At 39.2% G+C, this 26,596-nt stretch overlaps 1 protein-coding gene across 2 annotated transcripts in view; it reads left to right on the top strand.

The window, feature by feature from the left end:
* The window catches only part of LOC124621991 (septin-2), a 63,175-nt gene extending 37,004 nt beyond the window's left edge, over positions 1-26,171 (top strand). For both annotated transcript variants that reach the window (XM_047147533.1, XM_047147534.1), the window contains exons 7-9: positions 1,177-1,304; positions 14,135-14,308; positions 23,708-26,171. In XM_047147533.1, coding sequence (XP_047003489.1) covers positions 1,177-1,304; positions 14,135-14,308; positions 23,708-23,887 — 482 coding nt within the window. In that variant the 3' untranslated portion in view covers positions 23,888-26,171. The remainder of the gene's footprint in view (positions 1-1,176; positions 1,305-14,134; positions 14,309-23,707) is intronic.
* Positions 26,172-26,596: the final 425 nt, after the last annotated feature.

The raw sequence follows: 26,596 nt of genomic DNA on the forward strand, positions 1-26,596 counted from the left end.
ATCTCCGTAACGCTATCACGGTTACCAAATAACCCTGTGACGAAACGCGCCGCTCTTCTTTGGATCTTCTCTATCTCCTCCGACAGACCGATCTGGTACGGATCCCACACTGATGAGCAATACTCAAGTATAGGTCGAACGAGTGTTTTGTAAGCCACCTCCTTTGTTGATGGACTACATTTTCTAAGCACTCTCCCAATGAATCTCAACCTGGTACCCGCCTTACCAACAATTAATTTTATATGATCATTCCACTTCAAATCGTTCCGTACGCATACTCCCAGATATTTTACAGAAGTAACTGCTACCAGTGTTTGTTCCGCTATCATATAATCACACAATAAAGGATCCTTCTTTCTATGTATCCGCAATACATTACATTTGTCTATGTTAAGGGTCAGTTGCCACTCCCTGCACCAAGTGCCTATCCGCTGCAGATCTTCCTGCATTTCGCTACAATTTTCTAATGTTGCAACTTCTCTGTATACTACAGCATCATCCGCGAAAAGCCGCATGGTCTCCCTCTCCCCCCTTCTCTCTCCCTCTCCCCCCTTCTCTCTCCCTCTCCCCCCTTCTCTCTCCCTCTCCCGCCTTCTCTCTCTCCCTCTCCCCCCTGTCTCTCTCTCCCGCCTTCTCTCTCTCCCTCTCCCCCCTGTCTCTCTCTCCCACTCACCCCTCTCTCTCTCTCTCTCTCTCTCTCTCTCTCTCTCTCTCTCTCTCCCACTCACCCCTCTCTCTCTCTCTCTCTCTCTCTCTCTCTCTCTCTCTCTCTCTCTCTCTCTCTCTCTCTCTCTCTCTCCCCCACTCACCTCTCTCTCTCTCTCCCACTCACCCGTGTCTCTCTCTCTCCCACTCACCACTGTCTCTCTCCCACTCCCACTGTCTCTCCCACTCCCACTCCCAATGCCACTCCCACCCCAACCCCGTCTCTACCACCCCACCCACCGCCTCTCTCCCACACCCACACCCCACCCCCTCTCTCCAACCCCCACCCCTCTCTCCCATCCCCTTTCTCCCTAGCCCCTCTCCTCCTGCCCCCTTATTTACTATTCTTTAAAAACTGCTTTTGTTCACTGCTTGGTTCTAATTGTATATTTGATGAATAAATTTTTTGTGCCATCACACTGATACATGTATATTTTTACATGAGTGAAATGTTAACATTTTTCTTTGCAGTGGAAAATGAATCTCATTGTGACTTTGTGAAACTTCGTGAAATGTTAATAAGAACTAATATGGAAGATATGCGAGAGAAGACACACATGAGACACTATGAATTGTACAGAAAAAAGCGCCTGGAACAGGTATGCTAAATTTATTTTCCCTTCACTAGGCCAATTACTGAGAGAATAAAGCAGTAAGTTGACTTTGAATCTTGCTGTTAAATTAATCAAGTTTACAAATTTAATCACCATGTTGGATTGACACCCTAAGTTTGTGGGCATGGTTTCCTTTTTGCTACCCCCATGTTCTTTTTTTGATGAAGAGGTCCTACAGTTAAATTACTGTTAAGACAAATCATTATTGACAGCAGCAGTGCAAACTGTTTGAGTTGCAAAGAGAAGAAAAAGGGGAGAAATTTTGAGCTGGGTGCAATAAGTACAATCAGTGTGCACTCTTGGTACAAATACTTCCAGAATAATAGTTTGCTTTTGGACTTAGGCCTATGTATAGTGTTCAGTTAAAATGAGCATTGGTAAGTAAAATACTGGTTGTAGTGATTTGCAATAACAGATTAAAATGCCCTATTTTTCAGTGGTGGTTTTATTTCAATCTCAGTGAACACCATTGTGTCTTGCTGAGTGTGACAGATTCCACAGTGACTTACATACTTTCTAAAGTAATCTTTGAAATCTTTCTGAGAGCTTTTTGATTCTTACTTCCTTTTTCTATTTTGATGACTGCTTTATTTGCGTTTTATGTAGTGACTGCAATTGAATATTTAAGCTGAAATTTCCTAGACAACTTTGTTAGCTAATTTATAACAAACACGAACAGTAAATAAGCCTGAAAAGTCCCAAGACTCTCTTCAATGGAGAATTATTAGAAGTAGTGACGACTGAAAAACGAAAGGCCTGATAAACAACTTGGTTTCTGGAAAAGTTAGTTCTTTGATAATTAACAGCAGCCTGTTCATTTGCACAATATTATAATTCTCAATACAGTTACCCAGTGGAAACTTCACTTCTTTTAACCATTTGTGTATATGGATGGTATGTTTATGCAGAATGGTTAAATGGGTAACTTAGAATGAAAGGACTCCCAAAAGATTAATTTTCATTCCAATTGAAAGTATTTTGGCCTCTTCCTAGATGGAGATGATCGTGGATGATCGATTTTATAGTGTGGCTAGAGTTGGTTAGTGAACAGTGGGAAGATAATTTACAGGATGAGTCGAAAAGGACTTCACAACTTTGGAGAGATATAGAATTTCATTGTGATAATGTACAGAATCTGTAGACGTGTTACTTTGTAGGAAATAACTTAAAGTTTGACTCATGTTGTGCACCAGTACCCCATCCACCACCAGGAGACCAGGCATAACGCACAGTTAAAATAGCTACTTTCACTGGTCCGAAGCATGCTCGCTGTTTGTTTTGGCTTCATGAAACAGACTTTGCAACAACTGTTTGGTGGAAATTAATCACCGAATATGCTAAAGCACCTCAAAGTGTCCTTATAATTTACTTGGCACGAGAACTTTGTTGAGTTGGGTTTTTCATTGCAATATGATAAATCACCATGTCGCCCGCATGTTCATGATTGTCAAAAATGTTAGGGAGAACTTTGCCCGTAGTACACAAAACTCTGCATGACTTGCATCTCACAAGACTGGCATTCCACAAATGACTATTTGGTGAGTACTGTGTAGACGTTTACACTTGAAACTATACAGATTCTCAATGGCACAGCACAGTAGTGATGCATATAAGGTTACCTGTGGGGAATTCTTTGTGGAAATGATGCATGAGAGAGAGGACAATGAGACATTCCTGAATACAATAATCTTCAGTGATGAGACACCGTTTCGTATCACTGGCAGAATATGGGGCAGCGAATATCTGCATGCAACCATGGAACACATTAGTGACAGCCCCGAAGTTAATGTGTTTTGTGTGCTTAGCAATTTGAAAGTGTAAGGCCCTTTCTTCTTCAGGGAGAAAACTGTCACTGGTATTGTGTTTTTAATTCCACAGATTGGTAAACGTGACTGAGATCAGATGGTTTACTAACAGCAAGACGGTGCACCACCTCATTTCTTCACAGAAGTTCAGAAGCTCAGGGTTTTCTTGATAATCGCTTCTCAGGTCAGCGGATTGGCAGTGAAGGGTCAGTCGAATGGCTACCTTGCTCCCCAGTATTGACACCACTGGAGCTCTTTCTCTGTGGTTTCATTAAAGACTGTGTGTATGTTCCTCTCCTACCAAACAGTTTAGCTGACGTGAAAAATGCAATCTAAGCTGCCGTTTCACAAGTTACACCTCATTTGTCGCAACGAGTGTGAGAAGAAATTGATTACCCATGGGATGTTTGCTGCATAACAAATGGTAGTCTCATCAAACTAAAATGACCCTTGGACTGTGGTGTAAAACTTGAGGTGGTTTGCTATAAAATGACACATCTACCAATTCTGTAAGTTATCTCAATACATTTCTATACCACTCCAAAGTTGTAAACTCCTTTTTGGCTTGCCCTGTGCTATTAGTAGTAAAGAAGTGAGCCAACTGTAAATTTGATGCTTAATTTATACCTAAAGCTCTTTTGTTACTTTTCAGTTCTTATTTAGGAAACTACATTGTGTTATGGTGAAATAAGTCTATCTCTTCTATTTCCAGAAAATGACTGCTCTTCCACAGCTACACCTTATTTCTCTATTTATTCAGTCACAGCTAGTTTCCAGGGTTAAGTCTCACTATTAAATGTTCATGCATGCAAATCTCAGTGGGCATGAATGCTTCATAATGAGACTTCAGCATTAAAATTGATACCGACTAAGTATATAAAGAAGTAATGTGTAGCTCTAGCTATGGAAGAGTTCTTTCCTCAAACATTATCAGCAAAAAATGGAAGTGATTATGAATAATTACATGAGCTACATTCTCCAGTGTTTCGTTCATGGTTTGTCGGTAATGGATCCCTTTCAGTTTAAGGGTCATTCAATAATTAAATAGGCAAATAGCTATACAGCAAACATGGTTTGTTAAATCAACACACTTTTGTCTATTTTTCCTCATAATTCGCACAAACTTCTCTGTACTTGTTCCATCTTCTTATGTGTCTTCCTGTCCCCTCAGAGCAACATTTTTTTACTTCAGTCTTGTACTTTTTCCTTAATCTGTTTGTTGCTGTTCCACTCTAAATCCCACACAAAAACTTCCTTCATTAAATTAAATCAATAAAAATCCAAAGGTGGAAGGTCATGGCGATAAGAATGATGAGGTAGTAGCTCCCAAACAAATTTGCCAATAGTTCCCAGTATCAGTTGTGCCACGTGAGGTTTAGTGGTTTATTTATTTATTTGTTTGAAGAAGTGTGTTTCCTTTGCCGTCATGGACATCCGCTCCTCAGTGCAGGCTTGATCATAATCTTGGTTGTGCTTTAGTAGTATAGGTTGTTGATAGGGTCACTTTAAAAAAAAAAAAAAAAAAAATAGATTAGGCTCTCCCGTAGGTGGTTAACATATTATCAGCAAATTATTGCATTTTGATTTTCTTGTGGACAGCCAATTCATGGTGCTTTCCCTACATGCTTTCATGATTGGACTCTCACACAAAATGGTTTATCCAAGTTTCATCACGAGTTAAAACCCTCTTCAGAAAATGCTTTACCTTGACTTTTGAAGTGATTTTTGATCTCAGTGCAAATGTGGAATCTGTGTTCTTTGTGAAGAATGGCAAGTTCAAGTCTTAACAGTAGTTGTCTTTGTTCAGAGTGGTGGAATGAGTTGTGCTAACATTTGTTAGCAGTTTGTTCAGTTGTAAGTTACTGGTCTTCTTGGATAAGTGAATTTATAAGTGCTTGCAATGCCATGGTTGATACACTTAACAGATGTTCAGAATAGTGTTTTTCAGATATCCTTTTGTGACTACTTTTAAACTTTTCCACCTACACATAATAACTTAGATGGGTCATTCCATGTCAATTCAACCAACTTGAGAAAATGTTCCAGCTGATAGTCTCAGATTTGGCTGAAATTTAGCACACCAGTGCTACCAAGTGTGGAACACTCGTGTACAAAATTTTAAGTTCCCCTGCCAATTAGTTGCAGAATTATGGCTTGTGAAAGAAGGTGGCGTGACCCGAAAATTGCAACCCGCATCTGGCAATCAATCTTCAGACCAAACTTCAGGTCTTAATAACTTTGCAACTATTCCGCACAGTCCAGTGACATTTTTACAACCCAGAAACATTTACTTAGAGAACACACTTTATGAATCAAAACACCAACAATATATTTCTGAGGGAAAATAAAAAATTCAAAAATGTGATTAGGTAATACCTTAAAAGGTACTATTGTAGGTGCCCTCTATGCCAAATATAATTCACCCAAAAAGGGTATAACTTTTTTTTGTTTTAAGCTTAATGTGGCCTAAACACACACAGAACTCATATTGCCCATATCAATCACACAAACAGAGTTACATGCACACGAAAACACAAAAATTTGAAAAATTACGTGAAAAACACGGATTTCCTAAATGTGGTAGCACAAAAGGGACAAGTGATATCCAAGTCAAATTTTAAACACTGCATAAGTAGACCATAGTACAATATGTGGCAAAATTTCAACTTGTTATTGCAAGGCATTTGTGTACAAAAAAAAGTTAACAGAAATGTATTTGCTTATGTCTCTTTTAACATAATTTAGCAAGTAATAGTGATGATGCAGACAGCTTGTTTCAGATAAAGCTGCAGCAATTGTTGGGGACCATTACGTAACAGAAAGTCAAACAGTGGTAGTTTTCAGGGACAGAATGAGTCATTGTTAGGCAGGAACAACAAAGGAAACAAGCAACAAGTACAGGTTACTCATGTTTTTAAGATTCTTGTTCAGACTGGTCAGTACTATTGTGGAAAGTCAGTATGGAGACAGAAGAGTGTACTAGTGGTACTTTTGTTCAAATAAGTTGTAGTATTGATAGAGCACAAGCATCTGAATGTCATAAAACAACATATGGAATAAAATGTGGCATTCGCTTTGTACTGGATGAATCGGACCAAGATTTGTTGCTATGGAGATCCAGGATACACCCTGTGGCCACAAGAAGTACAGTTCCAGGAAACTTTAGTGTTTGTTATCATCATATGAAAGTGTTTCTGGATAAGTATTCTTTCCTACAAAGAAGTTGTTTTGATCCATTTCGGATTCATAAGAAGACAGTGATGTGTAGCAGTATTGAAAGTGAATAAGTGCATGAGGTTTAACATGAAACCAGGACAAAAGTTATGTTCCAGGTGTGTTACACTGCTAAAAAAATGAAGAATATTCTGATAATTTACATGACAGTGACAAAGAGTGTCAGCCACCTACAACCACAGCGGACAAGCAATTAAATACTTCAGTGAGTGCTCTTGGTTTGTCTCCCATGAAGACACACAAAGTTGGGAAAAGAGACAGGCCCAGCTATGGTAGAAGAAAACTACAAGAAGCTCAAATGGAATTAAAACACAAAATAGCTGACACACTAATGGTGGAAGAGGAAGAACTATCTGCTCCAAAGGAACAGAAATCATGCCAGAGATGCTCTGATTTGGACAAAACTGTGCATGATTTGAAAGAAAAGTGTGCCATATCCACACGCCAGGAAAAAAGTAGCTATTATTACCCTTGCACCTTCCAGCTGGTCTATTGACTACACTGCAAAGGAATTCATTGTTTCTACATATATGGTAAAGCAAGCTAGGAAAATAAAAGCAGCCCTAGGAGTGCTTCCACAACTTCAGCAGGCTCAGGGTAAGCAATCGAGTTCAGAAATAAAGGTGCTAGTGTCGGAGTTTTATGAAAATAATGACTACAGCTGAATAATGCCTGGGAAAAAAAAGACTACGTAACGGTGAAAATGCGAAATGTACGTGTACATATGCAAAAAAGACTGTTGCGATGCAACATATCAGAACTATATGTAGAATTCAAGGAAACGTATCCCAATACCAAAGTAGGTTTTTCATCTTTTTTCAATCTTTGGCCAAAATGGGTTGTGCCTGTAAGTGCAAGAGGCACACACAATGTTTGTGTATGTAAGCCCCATCAAAATGCTAAGCTGATGTTTGCTGCTACAAAGGATTCTGGTCTGGATTACAAAGGTGCAATGAAGTTGCTAGTGTGTGACATCAGTTCCTACCAGTGCATGACACACAGGTGTGATAAGTGTCCTGGTAAGGCAAATCTTGCAGAACACATGAATAACAAACTTTATGGTGAACTCCTTATGGATGACGATGAACTTGTTTCTTATGAACAATGGACACACATGGATTGCACAAGTCTTGAAACAAAGCAAAGTACAGTGGACGATTGTGTTGAAATGTTTTGTCAGAAAACGGACACACTGACCCACACACACCTTCACAGCAACAGCACAATCGGCTTATCTCCAGTTTCGTAAGGATAATTTGAAACAAGATGAAATTATAGTAATACTAGACTTTTCTGAAAATTACGCATTTATAGTTCAATATGCCATCCAAGGATATCACTGGGACAACAGTCAAACAACACTCCAGCCATTTGCGATTTGCTATAGAGGTGAATCAGGTGATGTGTCTGTCATGAACCTGTTTTTAGTGACTGTTTAATTCATGCTGCCATTGCAGTTCATGCCCACATTTGCACTGTCATGGCATATGTGAAAAACAATCTGCCTCACATACGTTTTGCGAAATATTCAGTGATGGGGCAGCTAGTCAGTACAAAAACTGTAAAAATCTCAAAAATTTATGCATGCATTACCATGATTTTCAGATTCACGCAGAATGGAATTTTTTCGCAACAAGTCATGGTAAAAATGTATGTGATGGTATTGGTGCTACCATTAAGCGCATGGCATCATGAGTTAGTCTGCAGCACCCTACAGAAAGTCACATTCTAACACCTCTTCAATTATTTACCTGGGTAAAGAAAAATACCTCTGGCATACGATCATTCTATGTTTCGAAAGATGCGGTGAAATCAGGCAAAGAGTTGCTAAAAAGCAGACTAGAACATGTTAAAACTGGTGCAGGCACAAGGAGCCATCATCACTTCTCTCCAGCGGGCTCTGAGAATGTGCAGATGAGCAGACTGTCCGGTTATAACTATAGGCTCATGCACAACATTTGTCTTCATAGTGTGTCTGAGGTAAAATAGTCCCCCATTCGGATCTCCGGGCGGGGACTGCTCAAGAGGACGTCGTTATCAGGAGAAAGAAAACTGGCGTTCTACGGATCGGAGCGTGGAATGTCAGATCACTTAATCGGGCAGGTAGGTTAGAAAGTTTTTTAAAAAGGGAAATGGATAGGTTAAAGTTAGATATAGTGGGAATTAGTGAACTTCGGTGGCAGGAGGAACAAGACTTTTGGTCAGGTGATTACAGGGTTATAAATACAAAATCAAATAGGGGTAATGCAGGAGTAGGTTTAATAATGAATAAAAAAATAGGAGTGCGGGTTAGCTACTACAAACAGCATAGTGAACGCATTATTGTGGCCAAGATAGACACAAAGCCCATGCCTACTACAGTAGTACAAGTTTATATGACAACTAGCTCTGCAGATGATGAAGAAATAGATGAAATGTATGACGAGATAAAAGAAATTATTCAGATAGTGAAGGGAGACGAAAATTTAATAGTCATGGGTGACTGGAATTCGTCAGTGGGAAAAGGGAGAGAAGGAAACATAGTAGGTGAATATGGATTCGGGGGAAGAAATGAAAGAGGAAGCCGTCTGGTAGAATTTTGCACAGAGCATAGCTTAATCATAGCTAACACTTGGTTCAAGAATCATAAAAGAAGGTTGTATACATGGAAGAATCCTGGAGATACTAAAAGGTATCAGATATATTATATAATGGTAAGACAGGGATTTAGGAACCAGGTTTTAAATTGTAGGACATTTCCTGGGGCAGATGTGGATTCTGACCACAATTTATTGGTTATGAACTGCAGATTGAAACTGAAGGAGCTGCAAAAAGGTGGGAATTTACGGAGATGGGACCTGGATAAACTGAAAGAACCAGAGGTTGTAGAGAGTTTCAGGGAGAGCATAAGCGAACAATTGACAGGAATGGGGGAAAGAAATACAGTAAAAGAAGAATGGGTAGCTCTGAGGGATGAAGTAGTGAAGGCAGCAGACGATCAAGTAGGTAAAAAGACGAGGGCTAGTAGAAATCCTTGGGTAACAGAAGAAATATTGAATTTAATTGATGAAAGGAGAAAATATAAAAATGCAGTAAATGAAGCAGGCAAAAAGGAATACAAACGTTTCAAAAATGAGATCGACAGGAAGTGCAAAATGGCTAAGCAGGGATGGCTAGAGGACAGATGTAAGGATGTAGAGGCTTGTCTCTCTAGGGGTAAGATAGATACTGCCTACAGGAAAATTAAAGAGACCTTTGGAGAGAAGAGAACCACTTGTATGAATATCAAGAGTTCAGATGGCAACCCAGTTCTAAGCAAAGAAGGGAAGGCAGAAAGGTGGAAGGAGTATATAGAGGGTTTATACAAGGGCGATGTACTTGAGGACAATATTATGGAAATGGAAGAGGATGTAGATGAAGACGAAATGGGAGATAAGATACTGCGTGAAGAGTTTGACAGAGCACTGAAAGACCTGAGTCGAAACAAGGCCCCGGGTGTAGACAACATTCCATTAGAACTACTGATGGCCTTGGGAGAGCCAGTCATGACAAAACTCTACCATCTGGTGAGCAAGATGTATGAGACAGGCGAAATACCCTCAGACTTCAAGAAGAATATAATAATTCCAATCCCAAAGAAAGCAGGTGTTGACAGATGTGAAAATTACCGAACTATCAGTTTAATAAGTCACAGCTCCAAAATACTAACGCGAATTCTTTACAGACGAATGGAAAAACTGGTAGAAGCGGACCTCGGGGAAGATCAGTTTGGATTCCGTAGAAATGTTGGAACACGTGAGGCAATACTAACCTTACGACTTATCATAGAAGAAAGATTAAGAAAAGGCAAACCTACGTTTCTAGCATTTGTAGACTTAGAGAAAGCTTTTGACAATGTTAACTGGAATACTCTCTTTCAAATTCTGAAGGTGGCAAGGGTAAAATACAGGGAGCGAAAGGCTATTTACAATTTGTACAGAAACCAGATGGCAGTTATAAGAGTCGAGGGGCATGAAAGGGAAGCAGTGGTTGGGAAAGGAGTGAGACAGGGTTGTAGCCTCTCCCCGATGTTATTCAATCTGTATATTGAGCAAGCAGTAAAGGAAACAAAAGAAAAATTCGGAGTAGGTATTAAAATTCATGGAGAAGAAGTAAAAACTTTGAGGTTCGCCGATGACATTGTAATTCTGTCAGAGACAGCAAAGGACTTGGAAGAGCAGTTGAATGGAATGGACAGTGTCTTGAAAGGAGGATATAAGAGGAACATCAACAAAAGCAAAACGAGGATAATGGAATGTAGCCGAATTAAATCGGGTGATGCTGAGGGAATTAGATTAGGAAATGAGACACTTAAAGTAGTAAAGGAGTTTTGCTATTTAGGGAATAAAATAACTGATGATGGTCGAAGTAGAGAGGATATAAAATGTAGACTGGCAATGGCAAGGAAATCGTTTCTGAAGAAGAGAAATTTGTTAACATCGAGTATAGATTTAAGTGTCAGGAAGTCGTTTCTGAAAGTATTTGTATGGAGTGTAGCCATGTATGGAAGTGAAACATGGACGATAACTAGTGTGGACAAGAAGAGAATAGAAGCTTTCGAAATGTGGTGCTACAGAAGAATGCTGAAGATAAGGTGGGTAGATCACGTAACTAATGAGGAGGTATTGAATAGGATTGGGGAGAAGAGAAGTTTGTGGCACACCTTGACTAGAAGAAGGGATCGGTTGGTAGGACATGTTCTGAGACATCGAGGGATCACCAGTTTAGTATTGGAGGGCAACGTGGAGGGTAAAAATCGTAGAGGGAGACCAAGAGATGAATACACTAAGCAGATTCAGAAGAATGTAGGTTGCAGTAGGTACTGGGAGATGAAGAAGCTTGCACAGGATAGAGTAGCATGGAGAGCTGCATCAAACCAGTCTCAGGACTGAAGACGACAACAACAACAACAGTGTCTCTGAATCAGGATTCAGAAGCAAAAGCACCAACATACAACCAAGTTGATATGTTATTGCTGTTTATGATGACAAATGGTACTTAGGATGTGTTGCAGAGTGCTGTGAAGCAGAAGGTGATGTATTTGTGAACTTCATAGCACCAGCAAGACCAGCAAGATGATTTCATTCGCCATGTTTGGCTGACAGGTGTTGGATTCCTTTTGAACATATTCTTATAACAGTTCCAGTTCCTACCACAGTGTCAGGAAGACAGTACAATTTGCCACTCAGTGTACAGAGTACAGTAGCTGAAGTGTGGGAGAACTGTTCGAAGCACAATCAACTGGTTTTTAGCAGTTAAGGTGCAGTAAACATTGATGAAAGATTGTGTTAATCTGTCTATATGTTCTTGCTTAGTGATTAAACAGTCGTGGGAGAGGATAAGAAGAGGCAGGACAGTTTACGATATGTTTTTACAAAACTGTGTTGTGGAACAATGACCACATCACCAAATACATCTGTCAACTTCAATTGCACACAAATGTCATGCAATAATATGCTGAAATTTTGAGATATATATCATTATGGTCTACTTATGCAGTGTGTGAAATTTGGCTTGGATACCACTTGTCCCTTTAGTGCTACCACACTTCGAAAATCGATGTTTTTCAGGTAATTTTTCAAATTTTTGTATTTTCATGTTCATGTAACTCAGTTTTTGTGACTGATATGGGCATGATGAGATCTATGTGTGTTTAGGCCACATTAAGCTTACCACAAAAAAAATTTATACCCTTTTTGAGTGAATTATATTTGGCGTAGAGGGCACCTACAATATGTACCTTTTAAGGTATTACATTTTTTTAATCACATTTTGGAATTTTTTATTTTCCCTCAGAAATATGTTGTTGGTGTTTTGATTCAGGGAGTGTGTTCTCTAAATGGATGTTATTTGGTTGTAAAAATTTCATTCGACTGTGTGGAATAGTTCCAAAGTTATTAAGACCTGAAGCTGGGTCTGAAGATAGATTGCCAGATGCGGGTTGCAAATTCTGGGTCACGCCACCTTCTTTCACAAGTCATAATTCTGGAACTAATTGGCAGGGGAAACTAATACTTTGTACACGAGTGTTCCACACATGGTAGAATTAGTGTACTGAATTTCAATCAAATCTGAGACTTTGAGCTGGAACCCCTGGTTGAACTGACATGGAATGACCCAGATGGTTCGTGCAGCTAGCACCATATTGTTCCTTCATCTGAGAAAATATTTCTAACTGTTGTACACCTTCCAAAAATAAAAATCTGATCATGGAACACGGTCCTTCAAAAGTACTTTTTTCAGACACATCATCGTAACTAAGAGTTTAGACATTATGTTTGTGTAAGTTTTAATCAAACAAGATTTGCAACTTATTCTTACAAAAGTTTCAGTACTTTGCTTTTGGTATTGCCTTAACTATATGTTTTTGTCTTTTCAACAATATTCTGAAAGGTTATTACCCACCTTAAAGATGACCTTTTGAGTTGCAGACAAGTTCAGTGAGAAGACTGTTACATATAAGCTTTCAGCGAAAGCCTTCTCCGGCAAAGAAAAATGCGCACACATTCACACAAGCAAGCACATCTCACACCTACATGACCGATATATCGGCCACTCTGGTCAGAATGGGAGCAACAATCTGGAGTGGGACTAGGAAGGGACAGGGATAGTAGAATGTTGGTGGGGGAAGAGGAATCAACACTGCATACGGGGACTTGAGGTAGCACAACAGGGCTGCTAGGTACTGTGTCGTGAGGCTGTGGGGGAAGTGGAGGGGGAGGCTGTGGAGTGGAGAGGAGAGGACCAGACAAGGGGAAAATCCCAGTGGGTTCACCAGCCGAGAGCAGTGCACAGTGAGGGTGATGGGAGGTGAATTGCGAGGTGGTGCCAGGACAGAGGGATTGGAACTGTTGGGTGGAGGCTGTTGAGACAGTATGTTATCACAGGTTGAGGGCGGAATGGTTTTGGGAGCAGAGAATGTCTTATAAGGATAACTCCCATCTGCGCACTACAGAAAAGCTAATTGTAGAAGGGAGGACACAGATGGCCTGGGTTGTGAACCAGCCATTAAAATCAAGCATATTATGTTCAGCTGCATGTTGTGGCACAGGATGGTCCCCTTTGTTCCTGGCTCATTTTTGGCAGTGGCTGTTCATTCTGATGGACAGCTTGTTGGTAGTCATACCAATATAAAAAGCTGAGCAATGATTGCAGTATAGCTGGTTCGACATGGCTGCTTTTCACAGGTCACCCGGCCTTTGATGGTGCTGCCCTCTGCCAGTGTACTCCCCTTCTGTGTCCCTCTCCTTCCTTTCCACTCCCCCCTCCCTCCTGATACTGTCTATGGCAGCCATGTTCTGCCTCCTCTAGTTCCCCCCCCCCCCCCCCCCCTCCCTCTGTCAGTGTCCCTCCCATTCCCTTGCCCACTCCAGATTGTTCCTCACATTTGATACATTTGAGTTGCATTCTGGCTGGAGATAGTGGTCATCTTTGTGCAAAGTGTGCTTGCTTGAGTGAGTATGTGTGCATCTTTCTTTTCTGAAGAAGATTGTGGGTGAAAGCTTATATATAACAGTCTTCTTGTTGTGCCTTTCTGCAGCTCAAACATGTCATCTTTATGGTGAGTAGCAATATATCTTTTCATAATATCTTTGCTATTCCAAAATGGATTTCACACTGTTTGTTTTTATCTATTTCATTATTGAATGACCCTTGCAGTTCCTTTTCTCTTTCACTTTTCTTCAGTAGCTATAAATCCAATTATTCCTGAGGAATTCACAGTGCAATATAAAATAACAAATTCTGTCATGATTCCAGATGGGCTTTAGTGATGTTGATTCTGACAACAAGCCTGTAAGTTTCCAGCAAACATTTGAAACAAAACGCAGCACTCACCTTCAAGAACTACAACAAAAAGAGGATGAAATGAGACAGATGTTTGTGGTACGTGTAAAGGAGAAGGAGGCAGAATTGAGAGAGGCAGAAAAGGAGGTATGCAACAAATCTTTTGCACTATGCTAGACATTTCTTAATTGCCTGCCATGTAAAATATAGGACCTTGCCGTATTTATCTCCTTGCAAACCTCTAAGTTACGACTGTTAACTTATTTTCCAACTTTGTAATAATGCAGAGTTATACACCTTATACACAGGTATACACGGGAGCAATTGGGTTAGTGACGGTGTTTTGCAAGTAGGTCCAGATTTTGACTAATCATGCCACTCATTCATTTTAATAACAAAACTGAGCATCTGCTTTCCAAAATGAAGTTTATCATATAAAAAAATTGTGTAATTAATATTTCAAAGATATTTCAGTGCATCAAAAGTTGTCCAGACTTCATCCATTTAATTTGGAACTGCCAAATATTTTTGTTTTGTTTCATTATCACAGGGTCATCTGCCTTCTGGGGGCTTATATTTTTTTTTATACTTCTCTACCCTGTGCTTTCCTCTTCATTCTGTAGTAGTGTCCTTCTCATGTCATCCAGCATTTTCTTCTGTCCTTCCCTTTATTCCCCAGAGTGAAACCTTCAGTTGCCTTTATCAGACGGTAATCTTGTCCCAAATTATGTGCTATTTAGTTTAGTTTCCTGTTTTTCATTGTTAGCGACACCCTCCAACTGTTCTCTGTGGCTCTTCATTCCTGACTTCATCAGTCGAGCTGATCTAAACGATTCTGCACCACATCCACATTTCACAAGCTTCAGTTTTCCTCTTGTTCTGCTTTCTCAGTGTCCATGTTTCTACTCCATGCCACACTCCACCTCCGGCATTTCCCTCGTCACTTTCTTAATTTGGTATTCAAACTGCTAAGAGTCTTTTCTTCTTCTGAAATGCCTCTTTAACCAATGCCATTCTGACTTTGATGTCCTGTTTACAATGCATGCCTTTCGTAATCCAACTTCAAAATACTTGAACACTCTCACCTGTTCTTTGGTTTCACACAGTCGACAACAAGCTGTACTTGTGTAACAATTTCTACTGTTTCCATTGAGGACTTCATTCCTTATTTTGATTTGAGCTCTTTTGCTCATCATGTATGTTTACAGTTTTAACATCATGCAGTTTACATAACTTCCTTCTGAAGAAGATAATCTTAGTGGTACTGAAACCTGGTCAAGGTCTTTTACATTAAACTTACGCAGCCGGATAGTTGTATACTTCTTGCATTGAAAAACAAGCAGTGGAAAATGCAGGAGGAAATGTAACAATATTGAGAAAAGGATAGTTTGTACTCACCATATAGCGAAGATGCTGAGTTGCAGATAGGCACAACAAAAATACTTTCACAAGAGCTTTCGACCATCAAGACCTTTGTCGAAACACACACACGCACACACACAGACACGTGTGCACGCGTAAATGTAACTCGCACACACTTGACCACAGTCGCTAGCAGCTGAAGCAAGATGATGAGCAGTAGTGTGTGATGGGAGAGGCAACTGGCTGGGGGTAAGGAGGAGGCTGGGGTGGGGACAGGGAGGCATAGCAGGGTGCTGCTCTCCCCCCCCCCCCCCCCTCCCCACCCCAGCCTCCTCCTTACTCCCATCCACTTGTCTCTCCCATCATACGCTGCTGCTCGTAGTCTGGCTTCAGCTGTGAGAGATTGTGGTGGTAGTGTGTGTGTGTGTGTGTGTGTGTGTGTGTGTGTGTGTGCGTGTGCGCACGTGCGGTTTGCCTTCTTTCAACAAAGGTCTTGGTAGCCAAAAGCATTTTTGTCAGTCTTTTTGTCATGCTTATCTGCAACTCAGCACATCCACCGTATGATGAGTAGCAACTACCTTTTCATTATATTGTTATATATTGAAAATTTATTTACAGTTATGGGTGTACGCCATGTTTAAAATTGTATTCTAACTCACTTTATTGTATTCCCCTTTGGCAAATGTATGCAACGGTGGTTCAATTCACCTGATACAAAAGGTTTTTAAAACCAGTGTGTGTTTAGCTTCAAAGAACATTGCTAAACAATGGCTCAGTGCCTCAGCTATACGAGGTATAGTCACCTTTACTTGTTCCGTTACTTGTGTTTCATCCAGGACTTACCAGTACAATATTAACATGTAAAGTGACATCTATACTTAGCAGCCTAATGGAAGATTCTCATACTTCATCATCCACTGGTTAAATCAGTCAAACAAGAAAAGTCGTTATTGGGTTGAGCAGCTCTGAGCAGCATTCCTGGTGATCTGCTTCATTCTGTACTTAGAAGTATCTTCCAGAATGACAGTGTTCTTGATATCCTGTAAGTATCAGTAGTTGACTGCAAAACTCATCAGTGGTACAGTTAGTGGGAAAAAGACAAAAACAAGAACTGGAAGCAGATACCAAGATGAAAATGAAATTAACATTACACTTCCCAGTGACATTTTAAAACGTGTCTCAAATGCGACCGTAAACAGTGAATGTAAAATTTATTAGTCCATTTGTGGGATGGATTATCTGTAAAGAAAACTTTGTTAACAAGAAGAAAATTTCTTGATATATTTGTCAGAAAATGGGGTGCGGAAGAAAAGAGAACAATATAACACCAGGGAAAAAACCAGAAGATTAATAACAAAGTCTACCACCTGTTTCTTCATCAGTAAAAGAGGAAATAAAAAACAGATGAGTTATTAAACATTTTACAAACCTAGTAGACATTCATAGCTGCCTTTTACTTGTGGATTATAGTAATTAGCAAGTTTGAACACCACACATCAGCTTTGAACTAATTTACAGCTTTAGCATTTGCTATGGTTCAGTTATCATTTTTTCGGGTAAAGCCATTTTTCTGTAATTTCTCTTTTTAATGCTTCATATCATTATACGGTGTCTGTATTACCTCATATGGTAAACTACACATTTGTAACTTACAAGGGAAACTCCCTATCACGCCCCATTCAGATTTAATGGTAAGATAGCCCAGTGGATCCTCCTCCCATGAACCATGGACCTCACTGTTGTTGGGGAGGTTTGGGTGCCTCAGCGATACAGATAGCCGTACCTTAGGTGCAACAGTAATGGGGGGGGGGGGGGGCGGGGGTTATCTGTTTAGAGGCTAGACAAACATGTGGTTCCTGAAGAAGGGCAGCAGCCTTTTCAGTAGTTGCAGAGGCAACAGTCTGGATGATTGACTGATCTGGCCATGTAACATCACCAAAACAGTCTTGCTGTGCTGGACTGCGAACGGCTGAAAGCAAGGGGAAACTACAGCTGTAATTTTTCCTGAAGGCATGCAGCTTTACTGTATGGTTAAATGATGATGGAGTCATCTTGGGTAAAATATTCTGGAGGTGAAATAGTCCTCCATTCGGATTTCCAGGCAGGGACTACTCAGGAGGACATCGTTACCAGGCGAAAGAAAACAGACACTTTACAGATCAGAGCGTGGAATGTCAGATCCCTTAATCGGGCAGGTAGTTTAGAAAATTTAAAAAGGGGAAATGGATAGGTTAAAGCTGTAGTGGGAATTAGTGAAGTTCAGTGGCCGGAGGAACAAGACTTCTGGTTCAGGTGAATACAGGGTTATAAATATAAAATCAAATAGGGGTAATGCAGGAGTAGGTTTAATAATGAATAAGAAAATAGGCACACGGGTAAGCTGCTATGAACAGCATAGTGAACACATTATTGTAATCAAATAGAGACGAAGCCCACGCCTACCACAGCTGTACAAGTTTATATGCCAGCTAGCTCCGCAGATGATGAAGAGATTGAAGAAATGTATGACGAGATAAAAATATTTTCATATAGTGAAGGGAGATGAAAATTTAATAGTCATTGGGGACTGGAATTAAATAGTAGGAAAAGGAAGAGAAGGAAAAGTAGTGGGTGGGGATAAGGAATGAAAGAGGAAGCCAACTGGTAGAATTTTGCACAGAGCATAACTTAATCATAGCTAACACTTGGTTTAAGAATCATGAAAGAAGGTTGTATACGTGGAAGAGGCCTGGAGACACTGGTAGGTTTCAGATAGATTATATAATGGTAAGACAGAGATTTAGGAACCAGGTTATAAATTGTAAGACATTTCCAGGGGCAGATGTGGACTGTCTACAATCTATTGGTTATGAACTGTAGATTAAAACTGAAGAAACTGCAAAAAGGTGGAAGTTAAGGAAATGGTACCTCGATAAACTGAAAGAACTAGAGGTTGTAGAGAGTTTGAGAGAGAGCATTAGAGAACGATTGACAAGAACAGGGGAAATACAGTTAAAGAAGAATGGGTAGCTTTGAGACATGAAATAGTGGAGGCAGCAGAGCATCAAGTAGGTAGAAAGACGAGGGCTAGTAGAAATCCGTGAGTAACAGAAGAGAGATTGAATTTAATTTATGAAAAGAGAAGATATAAAAATGCAGTAAATGAAGCAGGCAGAAAGCAATACAAACTTCTCAAAAATGAGATCGACAGGAAGTGCAAAATCTGTACAAGGGCGATGTACTTGAGGGTAATATTATTAAAATGGAAGAGGACGTAGATGAAGTTCAGATGGGAGATATGATACTGCATGAAGAGTTTGACAGAGAACTGAAAGACCTAAGTCGAAACAAGGCCCCAGGAGTAAACACCATTCCATTAGAACTACTGATAGCCTTGGGAGAGCCAGCCCTGACAAAACTCTACCACCTGGTGAGTAAGATGTATGAGACAGGCAAAATACCTTCAGACTTCAAGAAGAATATATTAATTTTAATCCCAAAGAAAGCAAGTGTTGACAGATCAGAAAATTATGAAACTATGAGTTTAATAAGTCACAGCTGAAAAATGCTAACACAAATTCTGTACAGATGAATAGAAAAACTGGGAGAAGCCGAACTGGGGGAAGATCAGTTTGGATTCCATAGAAATGTTGGAACACGTGGGGCAATACCGACCCTGCGACTTATTGTAAAAGATATATTAAGGAATGACAAACCTATGTTGCTAACATTTCTAGACTTAGAGAAAGCTTTTGACAATATTGACTGGAATACTCTCTTTTAAATTCTGAAGGTGCGAGGGGTAAAATACAGGGAGAGCAAAAGGCTATTTACGACTTGTACAGAAACCAGATGGATGAGAGTCAAGGGTAGAGAAGGGAGTGAGACAGGGTTGTAGCCTATCTCCGATGTTATTCAATTTGTATATTGAGCAAGCAGTAAAGGAAACAAAAGAAAAAATTGGTGTAGGAATTATAATCCATGGAGAAGAAATAAAAACTTTGAGGTTTGCTGACGACATTGTAATTTTGTCAGAGACTGCAAAGGACCTGGAAGAGCAGTTGAACGGAATGGACAGTGTCTTGAAACGAGGATATAAGATGAACATCAACAAAAGCAAAACGAGGATAATGGTGTAATCAAATTAAATCAAATGATGCTGAAAAATGGGATTAGAAAATGGGACACTTAAAGTAGTAGATGAGTTTTGCTATTTTGGAAGCAAAATTGATGGTCGAAGTAGAGAGGATATAAAATGTAGACTGGCTTTGGCAAGGAAAGTGTTTCTGAAGAACAGAAATTTGTTAACATTGAGTTTTGATTTATGTGTCAGGAAGTCTGTTGTGAATGTATTTGTGTGGAGTGCAGCCATGTATGGAAGTGAAACATGGGCGATAAATAGTTTAGACAAGAAGAGAATAGAAGCTTTGCAAATGTGTTGCTACAGAAGATCACTGAAGATTAGATGGGTAGATCATGTAACTAATGAGGAGGTACTGAATAGAATTGGGGAGAAGAGAAACGTGTGGCACAACTTGACTAGAAGAAGATATCGGTTGGTAGGACATGTTATGAGGTATCAAGGGATCATCAATTTAGTATTGGAGGGAAGTGTGGAGTGTAAAAATCGTGGAGGGAGAATACAAGGCATGAATACACTAAACAGTTTCAGAAGGAAGTAGGTTGCAGTATTTACATGGAGATGACGAAGCCCAGTGGATAGTCCGTGAAAAACTGAACACAGATCAAACATGAAAACAGGAAGAAGGTGTACTGAACTGTGAAAAAAAAAATGAAAAGAAACAGTGAAGAGGCCAAAATTTACAAATCTAATATTGAGAGGCATTGCACAGCAGTGGCATCATGGTCATGTTGTCATGTTGTTGGTCTGCAAAGCGGACGAGCTGTGTGCACAACTCCCTTGAACCATGTATTTTTATTTTATTTATTTATTTTTTTCACAACATTATGAATAGTGCATCCAATCATTGAAATGTTTGTTCTCTTTCTGTAGTCTTGGCAATTGTCATACTATACGTTGGTTATAAAGTATGAGTCGTGGTAAGAATATGTTATTGTCCCAAGTAAATGAGATGAATAGTGAAAGCGGGCGAGGTACCAAATATATGTCTCACGGAAATGAAAACAACAAATAAACTGGTTTGAACTATGCAGGGTGATTCAAAAAGAATACCACAACTTTAAAAATGTGTATTTAATGAAAGAAACATAATATAACCTTCTGTTATACATCATTACAAAGAGTATTTAAAAAGTTTTTTTTTCACTCAAAAACAAGTTCAGGGATGTTCAATATGGCCCCCTCCAGACACACGAGCAATATCAACCCGATACTCCAACTCGTTCCATGCTCTCTGTAGCATATCAGGCGTAACAGTTTGGATAGCTGCTGTTATTTCTCGTTTCAAATCATCAATGGTGGCTGGGAGAGGTGGCCGAAACACCATATGCTTAACATACCCCCATAAGAAAAAATCGCAGGGGGTAAGATCAGGGCTTCTTGGAGGCCAGTGATGAAGTGCTCTGTCACAGGCTGCCTGGCGGCCGATCCATCGCCTCGGGTGGTTGACGTTCAGGTAGTTACGGACAGATAAGTGCCAATGTGGTGGCGCTCCATCCTGCTGAAAGATGAATTGTTGTGCTTCTTGTTCGAGCTGAGGGAACAGCCAATTTTCTAACATCTCCAGATACTGTAGTCCAGTTACAGTAGCACCTTCGAAGAAAGGTGACGCTGACGCCTAGTCAGCAGCGCCTCAAGTGAACAAATGTACAACTAAATGAAACTTTATAGCTCCCTTAATTCGCCGACAGATAGTGCTTAGCTCTGCCTTTTGTCGTTGCAGAGTTTTATAAATTCCTAAAGTTGTGGTATTCTTTTTGAATCGCCCTGCATTACAGCAAAAGAATTCAAGATTCAAAGCTTTCAAAATGGAACACAATGTCAAAAACATTAGAAACGTGTGCTTTGAAAGAGCGCAGAGAAACTCTGTGATTGTGAAACTTTTGCGTTCATTTATTGCAGCTTATGTGACAAACTGTTATTTTTTCATCATTTCCGTGGGAGTGATCATATTCACATTCGTACAAACACTGAAATCTGGCAAGGAGGCATATCTCACTCACTTTACCAGGCGTACGAATTAGGTGCATCAGTAAGAGATTCCTATCATACGACACATGTACTGCCCCTAATGCAATGTATGATACAGCTGACATGTTTCCACTGGAGAATTCAGTTGACTTGTCACCTTGTCATCAAATGTTTGTGGTTCTTATTTGAAAGCCACTTCCTTTCGGCTGCTAATAGAGTAGTTGTGCAGAATAATTATAGGTCCCTTCCATATACTTCGCTGTTGCAAACGGACATTACATTGTGACACAGCCACAAATTTGGGGGGGGGGGGGGGGATTGACACGAGTGAGCTTTAAAAGGGCTCATCCCGTATGGCAGTTCAGCACCGTGACTGCTTAAGCACGATGCCGTAGCTCTTGCATGCTGCCCTATGTTGCATGCTTGCTCTTGGACCGTTCACTGTTTTTAACTTTTTTTTTTACAGTTCCGTGCACCTTCTTCCTGTTTTCATGCTTGATCTGTGTTCTGTTTATGATGTGCTGTCCACTGGGTTCTCTTACCACTAAATGTTTCCCTTGTTAGTGTTGTGAAATTTGAGTTGTCTGTATCAGTACAACTATTTTCAGTTTTGTTAGGTAGAATTTACATCTTCATAGTATTGTGAATATAAATCAAATACGAACTGGCTTTCATCTTTCACCCTGTGACAAAGATGAAATTTTGTTTATCATAACAAAATTGTTCAGTACCTGCTCCTAAACAACCTTTGTTGTTTGATGTCACACCTTTGCTTACTTGTAACTATTATTTATGCTTGCATAATTTTCAGTATACTTCTTGCAGGTGTATCACAATCTCTCTCTTGTCTAGGTGGGAGAATTCATTTCATGCTTTGTGAATATCATGCATACAGAATTCATGGTGTTAATGTCTATAGCCAGTAGTATAGTAGTACCAAGAGCTGTGAAGACAAAAGACATAGACATAGAAATTTGGTCATATTGAAAGAGATTCTACAATGCACTATTACAAATTATTTGTTTATTATGTGTTTCTTAACTGCCTCTGCTCTCATGTAAAGAATTGTATTGGTGATTTTGTGCCTTGTTTAAACTGACTGTAAAATCCATTGCGGAAAAGTATACTTCTACTACAGCTTATAGAAATGGAAATATGACGTCTCCTTTGAGTGTGTGTCACAGTTATAGCAAGTGTTTCATCCAGATATTTGAATTACTGGCATTACCCCTTAAGGAAGCTGGAGTGCAATTTTGCTATCCTCAGATGTCTAGACTAAACACTGAGTGCACCATATGTATAATATATTGGCTGAATTTATTGCTGCGTCAGCTGCGTCATCACCAGCTGCATCACCACTGTTAATCTTCAAATTTTTGTTTTGTGGTATAATCCAGTGGATGAAGGAGACTCACACCTTTGAGTATCCTTCGCACATTTCTTTATAATGAACAAATTTACCAAAGCTGTTGCAGAGAATTTTTAAATGCACAGTTTTAATTTTATTTCCTCTATCCCTATATTTTAGGCACATGATTACAAGTAAGTAATTCTTGAAGTGGACTATGGAATAAATAATTCTCCATATATTTTCATATTCCTAGAGAATGATGAATATATAGCAGGCTTCTGGTGTGTCATTCTAGTTGCAACTCTTCAATTTCTTCAGTACTCACTTCCACTGGTCTGATTTATAATTTGTTTTCCATTAATTTTGGTCCATTTCCTCACCCTTTGTACCTGTTCCCTGTGTGCATTTTATTTCCACTATTCTGTTCAACATCAGACACTGGAACTACTGTAGGTAAACATTACAAAAGATACAGAGTCGGGTGGTGAATTAAGTACTTAACATCAGTTTTTTGTAATTGAATGTGTAAAGTATCAGACTTACTAAGACACAAAATGCAGAAAATATATGATAAGGTCACTATTTGCGTACTTTTTCCATTTAAGCACACCCATAATTCTTAACAGTGTTTAGTATCCTTTGATGGAAATATATCTTTGATTTATATGGTGTATTTTATTAAGTTATCAGCTAATACATTTCACTTTACATTGTTAAATACTTTTTTTCCTTTATGTTTTAGCTTCATGCAAAATTTGATAAGTTGAAGAAGGAACATGGTGAAGAAAAGAGGAAACTGGATGAAACCAGAAAGAAGCTGGAAGATGAAATAATTGAGTTTAACCGGAGGAAGCAGCAGTATCAGCAGCAGATGTCTTCCAGTCACCACACCCTTACTCTTGGGAAAAGCAAGAAGAAATAAGTTACATTACACATTACCTACAATTTTATAGCATATACAATGATTTATTTATGCAGAGATATTTATATGTGGAATTTATGAATTAGAGTTATTTTATTAACATCAGTAGTTTTATATGGATATTGTATTGCCTACTTCTTCAAATTGCACTCGGAAATAAGTGCACATCATTTATAATATAAATTTATATTCAAACATTGCACATTCAGTATTTTCATACTAATTTCTTTGCCTACCTATCTGTGATATCTGCATAGAAGTTATCATTTTATCATTCCAGGTGATTATTTATTGAACTGTAACAGTATTTTATTCTGATGTCATTTTCTGTAGTATTTACTATTATGTTACTGAAAAAAGTTGTTCATTTTTACCTTTATATCAGTCTCAAATAAAGTCGTAATTTGCAGCTGTAGAAATAGTGTACCTAACTACAAATTTCATTGTGTTGGTAATAGATTTTTGGAGGGAGGGGTAGGAATTCTGTATGCAAATCTTCTTGACCACAATGAACAGAATGACACAAATTTAAAACTATTTATCAAGGAACTATTGTCTAAGTGTAAGGAAATATCATGCAAGTGTCTACTAGCAATGGGACAAAATACTGTGACTACAATATAAACTGTGTCTATCAAAGACACCCTGAAACTGCTGGCAATCAGTGCACACCAGAATAGTTACCAATAGAATTTTATTGCATTCTTCTCAAAGGAAGCTATCCAATTCCTTGCTAGTTCCTGAGAGGGGGTAAAGAAGTGTAAATTACCATATTTACCGAAGTATAAGGTGGCTCTTATTATAAGACAACTCCCTCTCTCTCTCTCTCTCTCTCTCTCTCTCTCTCTCTCTCTCTCTCTTTCTCTTTTTAAGAGACTTCTGGAGAAAAATTGGCTTTTGACGTATTCTGACTAATAAAAATGACAAACTGTTTTATTGACATATGGGGGACATTTGAAAAGTCTGTGCAAGAATAAAAACTACTTACGTGTTTGGGGTAAACCTTTTTTATTTTTCGACATATTCTCCTTTTAGACTTGTACACTTCATCCAATACTGTTCTAATTTGTTAATCCCTTCTGAAAATAGGAATTGCCAAAGTCTCCAAAATAGCTATTACTTGCTGCAATCACCACCTCGTTTGAATAAAATCTTTGTCCAACCAGCCAGTTCTTCAAATTGGGAATAAATATTAGTCTGAGGGAGCCAAGTCTGGAGAATAGGGGGGACGTGAAATGACTTGGAATCCTGTTTCTAATAATTTTGTGACCACAGCCTCTGAAGTGTGTGTTGGTGCATTGTCGTGATGGAAAAGGACTTTTTTTGTGGTCCAATCGCCGGCGTTTTTCTTCCAGCTCGGTTTTCAAACACTCCAGTAACGGTGAATAATAGGCACCTATAATAGTTTTACCCATTTCCAGATAGTTGATGAGGATTATCCCTTGCAAATCCCAAAAGACAGTCACCATAACCTTTCCGGCCGAAGGAATGGTTTTCACCTTTTTTGGTGCAGATTCTCCCTTGGTAACCCATTGTTTACATTGTTGTTTGGTCTCAGGAGTATAGTAATGTATCCATGTTCCATCTACAGTGATGAAACGTCGCTTAAAGTCCTGCGGATTCTTCCAGAACAGCTGCAAACCATCCTTACAACGCTCCACACGATTCAGTTTTTGGTCAAGTGTGAGCAGTCACAGAACACATCTTGAGGATAGCTTTCTCATATCCAAATGTTTATGCAAAATATTATGTACCCGTTCATTCGAGATGGACACAGCACTAGCAGTCTCACACACCTTAACTCTTCTGTCATCCATCACCATATCATGGATTTTATCAATGATTTCTGGAGTCGTAACCTCCAAAGGGCGTCCAGAATGTTCAGCATCACTTGTGCCCATGTGGCTACTCGGAAAATTTTGAAACCACTTGTAAACTGTTCTAATCGGAGGTGCAGTCTCTCTTGATGCATTTTGCCTTTCATAAAGTAATGTTTAATCACCACACGAATTTCTTTTTTGTCCTTTTTTTTTATAATCACTCGACTTCCTTGATTCACACAAATGCCAAACAAAAAGAAACAGACTAATATAGCTGAACGTTGGTGTGCGTTTTTTCCAAAGATGCTACTAACTAAAAATGTCCTTCGATACGCGACGGACTTTGCACGGACTTTTCAAATTCCCCTCGTAAAGTGTCTGCCTAAAAAGTTTGCATTATACCTATTCTAAATTTGTCTACATTTTGATAAGACAAGAAGAAATAAAATAAACAAATGGAAATAGTTTACATTATTTTGCAGATTGTTTTCTTTTCTAAATTTTTTGCTTATTAACCATGTTATATGTGGAGTCACTATTTTTAATAATAATAATAATAATAATAATGGCACAGCTGAGAAATTTACATCTTTGTTGCTACAAATATTTGGCTGTTTCTTGCGACAATTTTGTGATTTCTGGGGTCGTGGTTACCACAGGACCTGAGAATGCAGCTATTTTTATGCGAATACGTATCAGATTTTGCTTCTATACTAATGTGAGAATGTTTCAACGTCACCTGCTTCCAAATATATTTTCTTCCTGCTGCGCTGTCATTGGCTCTGTACAACAGTCTCTTTTTTTTCCCATCACGTCACAATGAACATTGACAACATTGTAGCACAAAATACTGACGTACGCCACTGCCCCTATTTTTACTGTTTCCTGC

The sequence above is a fragment of the Schistocerca americana genome, chromosome 7 (genome assembly GCF_021461395.2).
Source record: "Schistocerca americana isolate TAMUIC-IGC-003095 chromosome 7, iqSchAmer2.1, whole genome shotgun sequence".
Classification (NCBI taxonomy): Eukaryota; Metazoa; Arthropoda; class Insecta; order Orthoptera; family Acrididae; genus Schistocerca; species Schistocerca americana.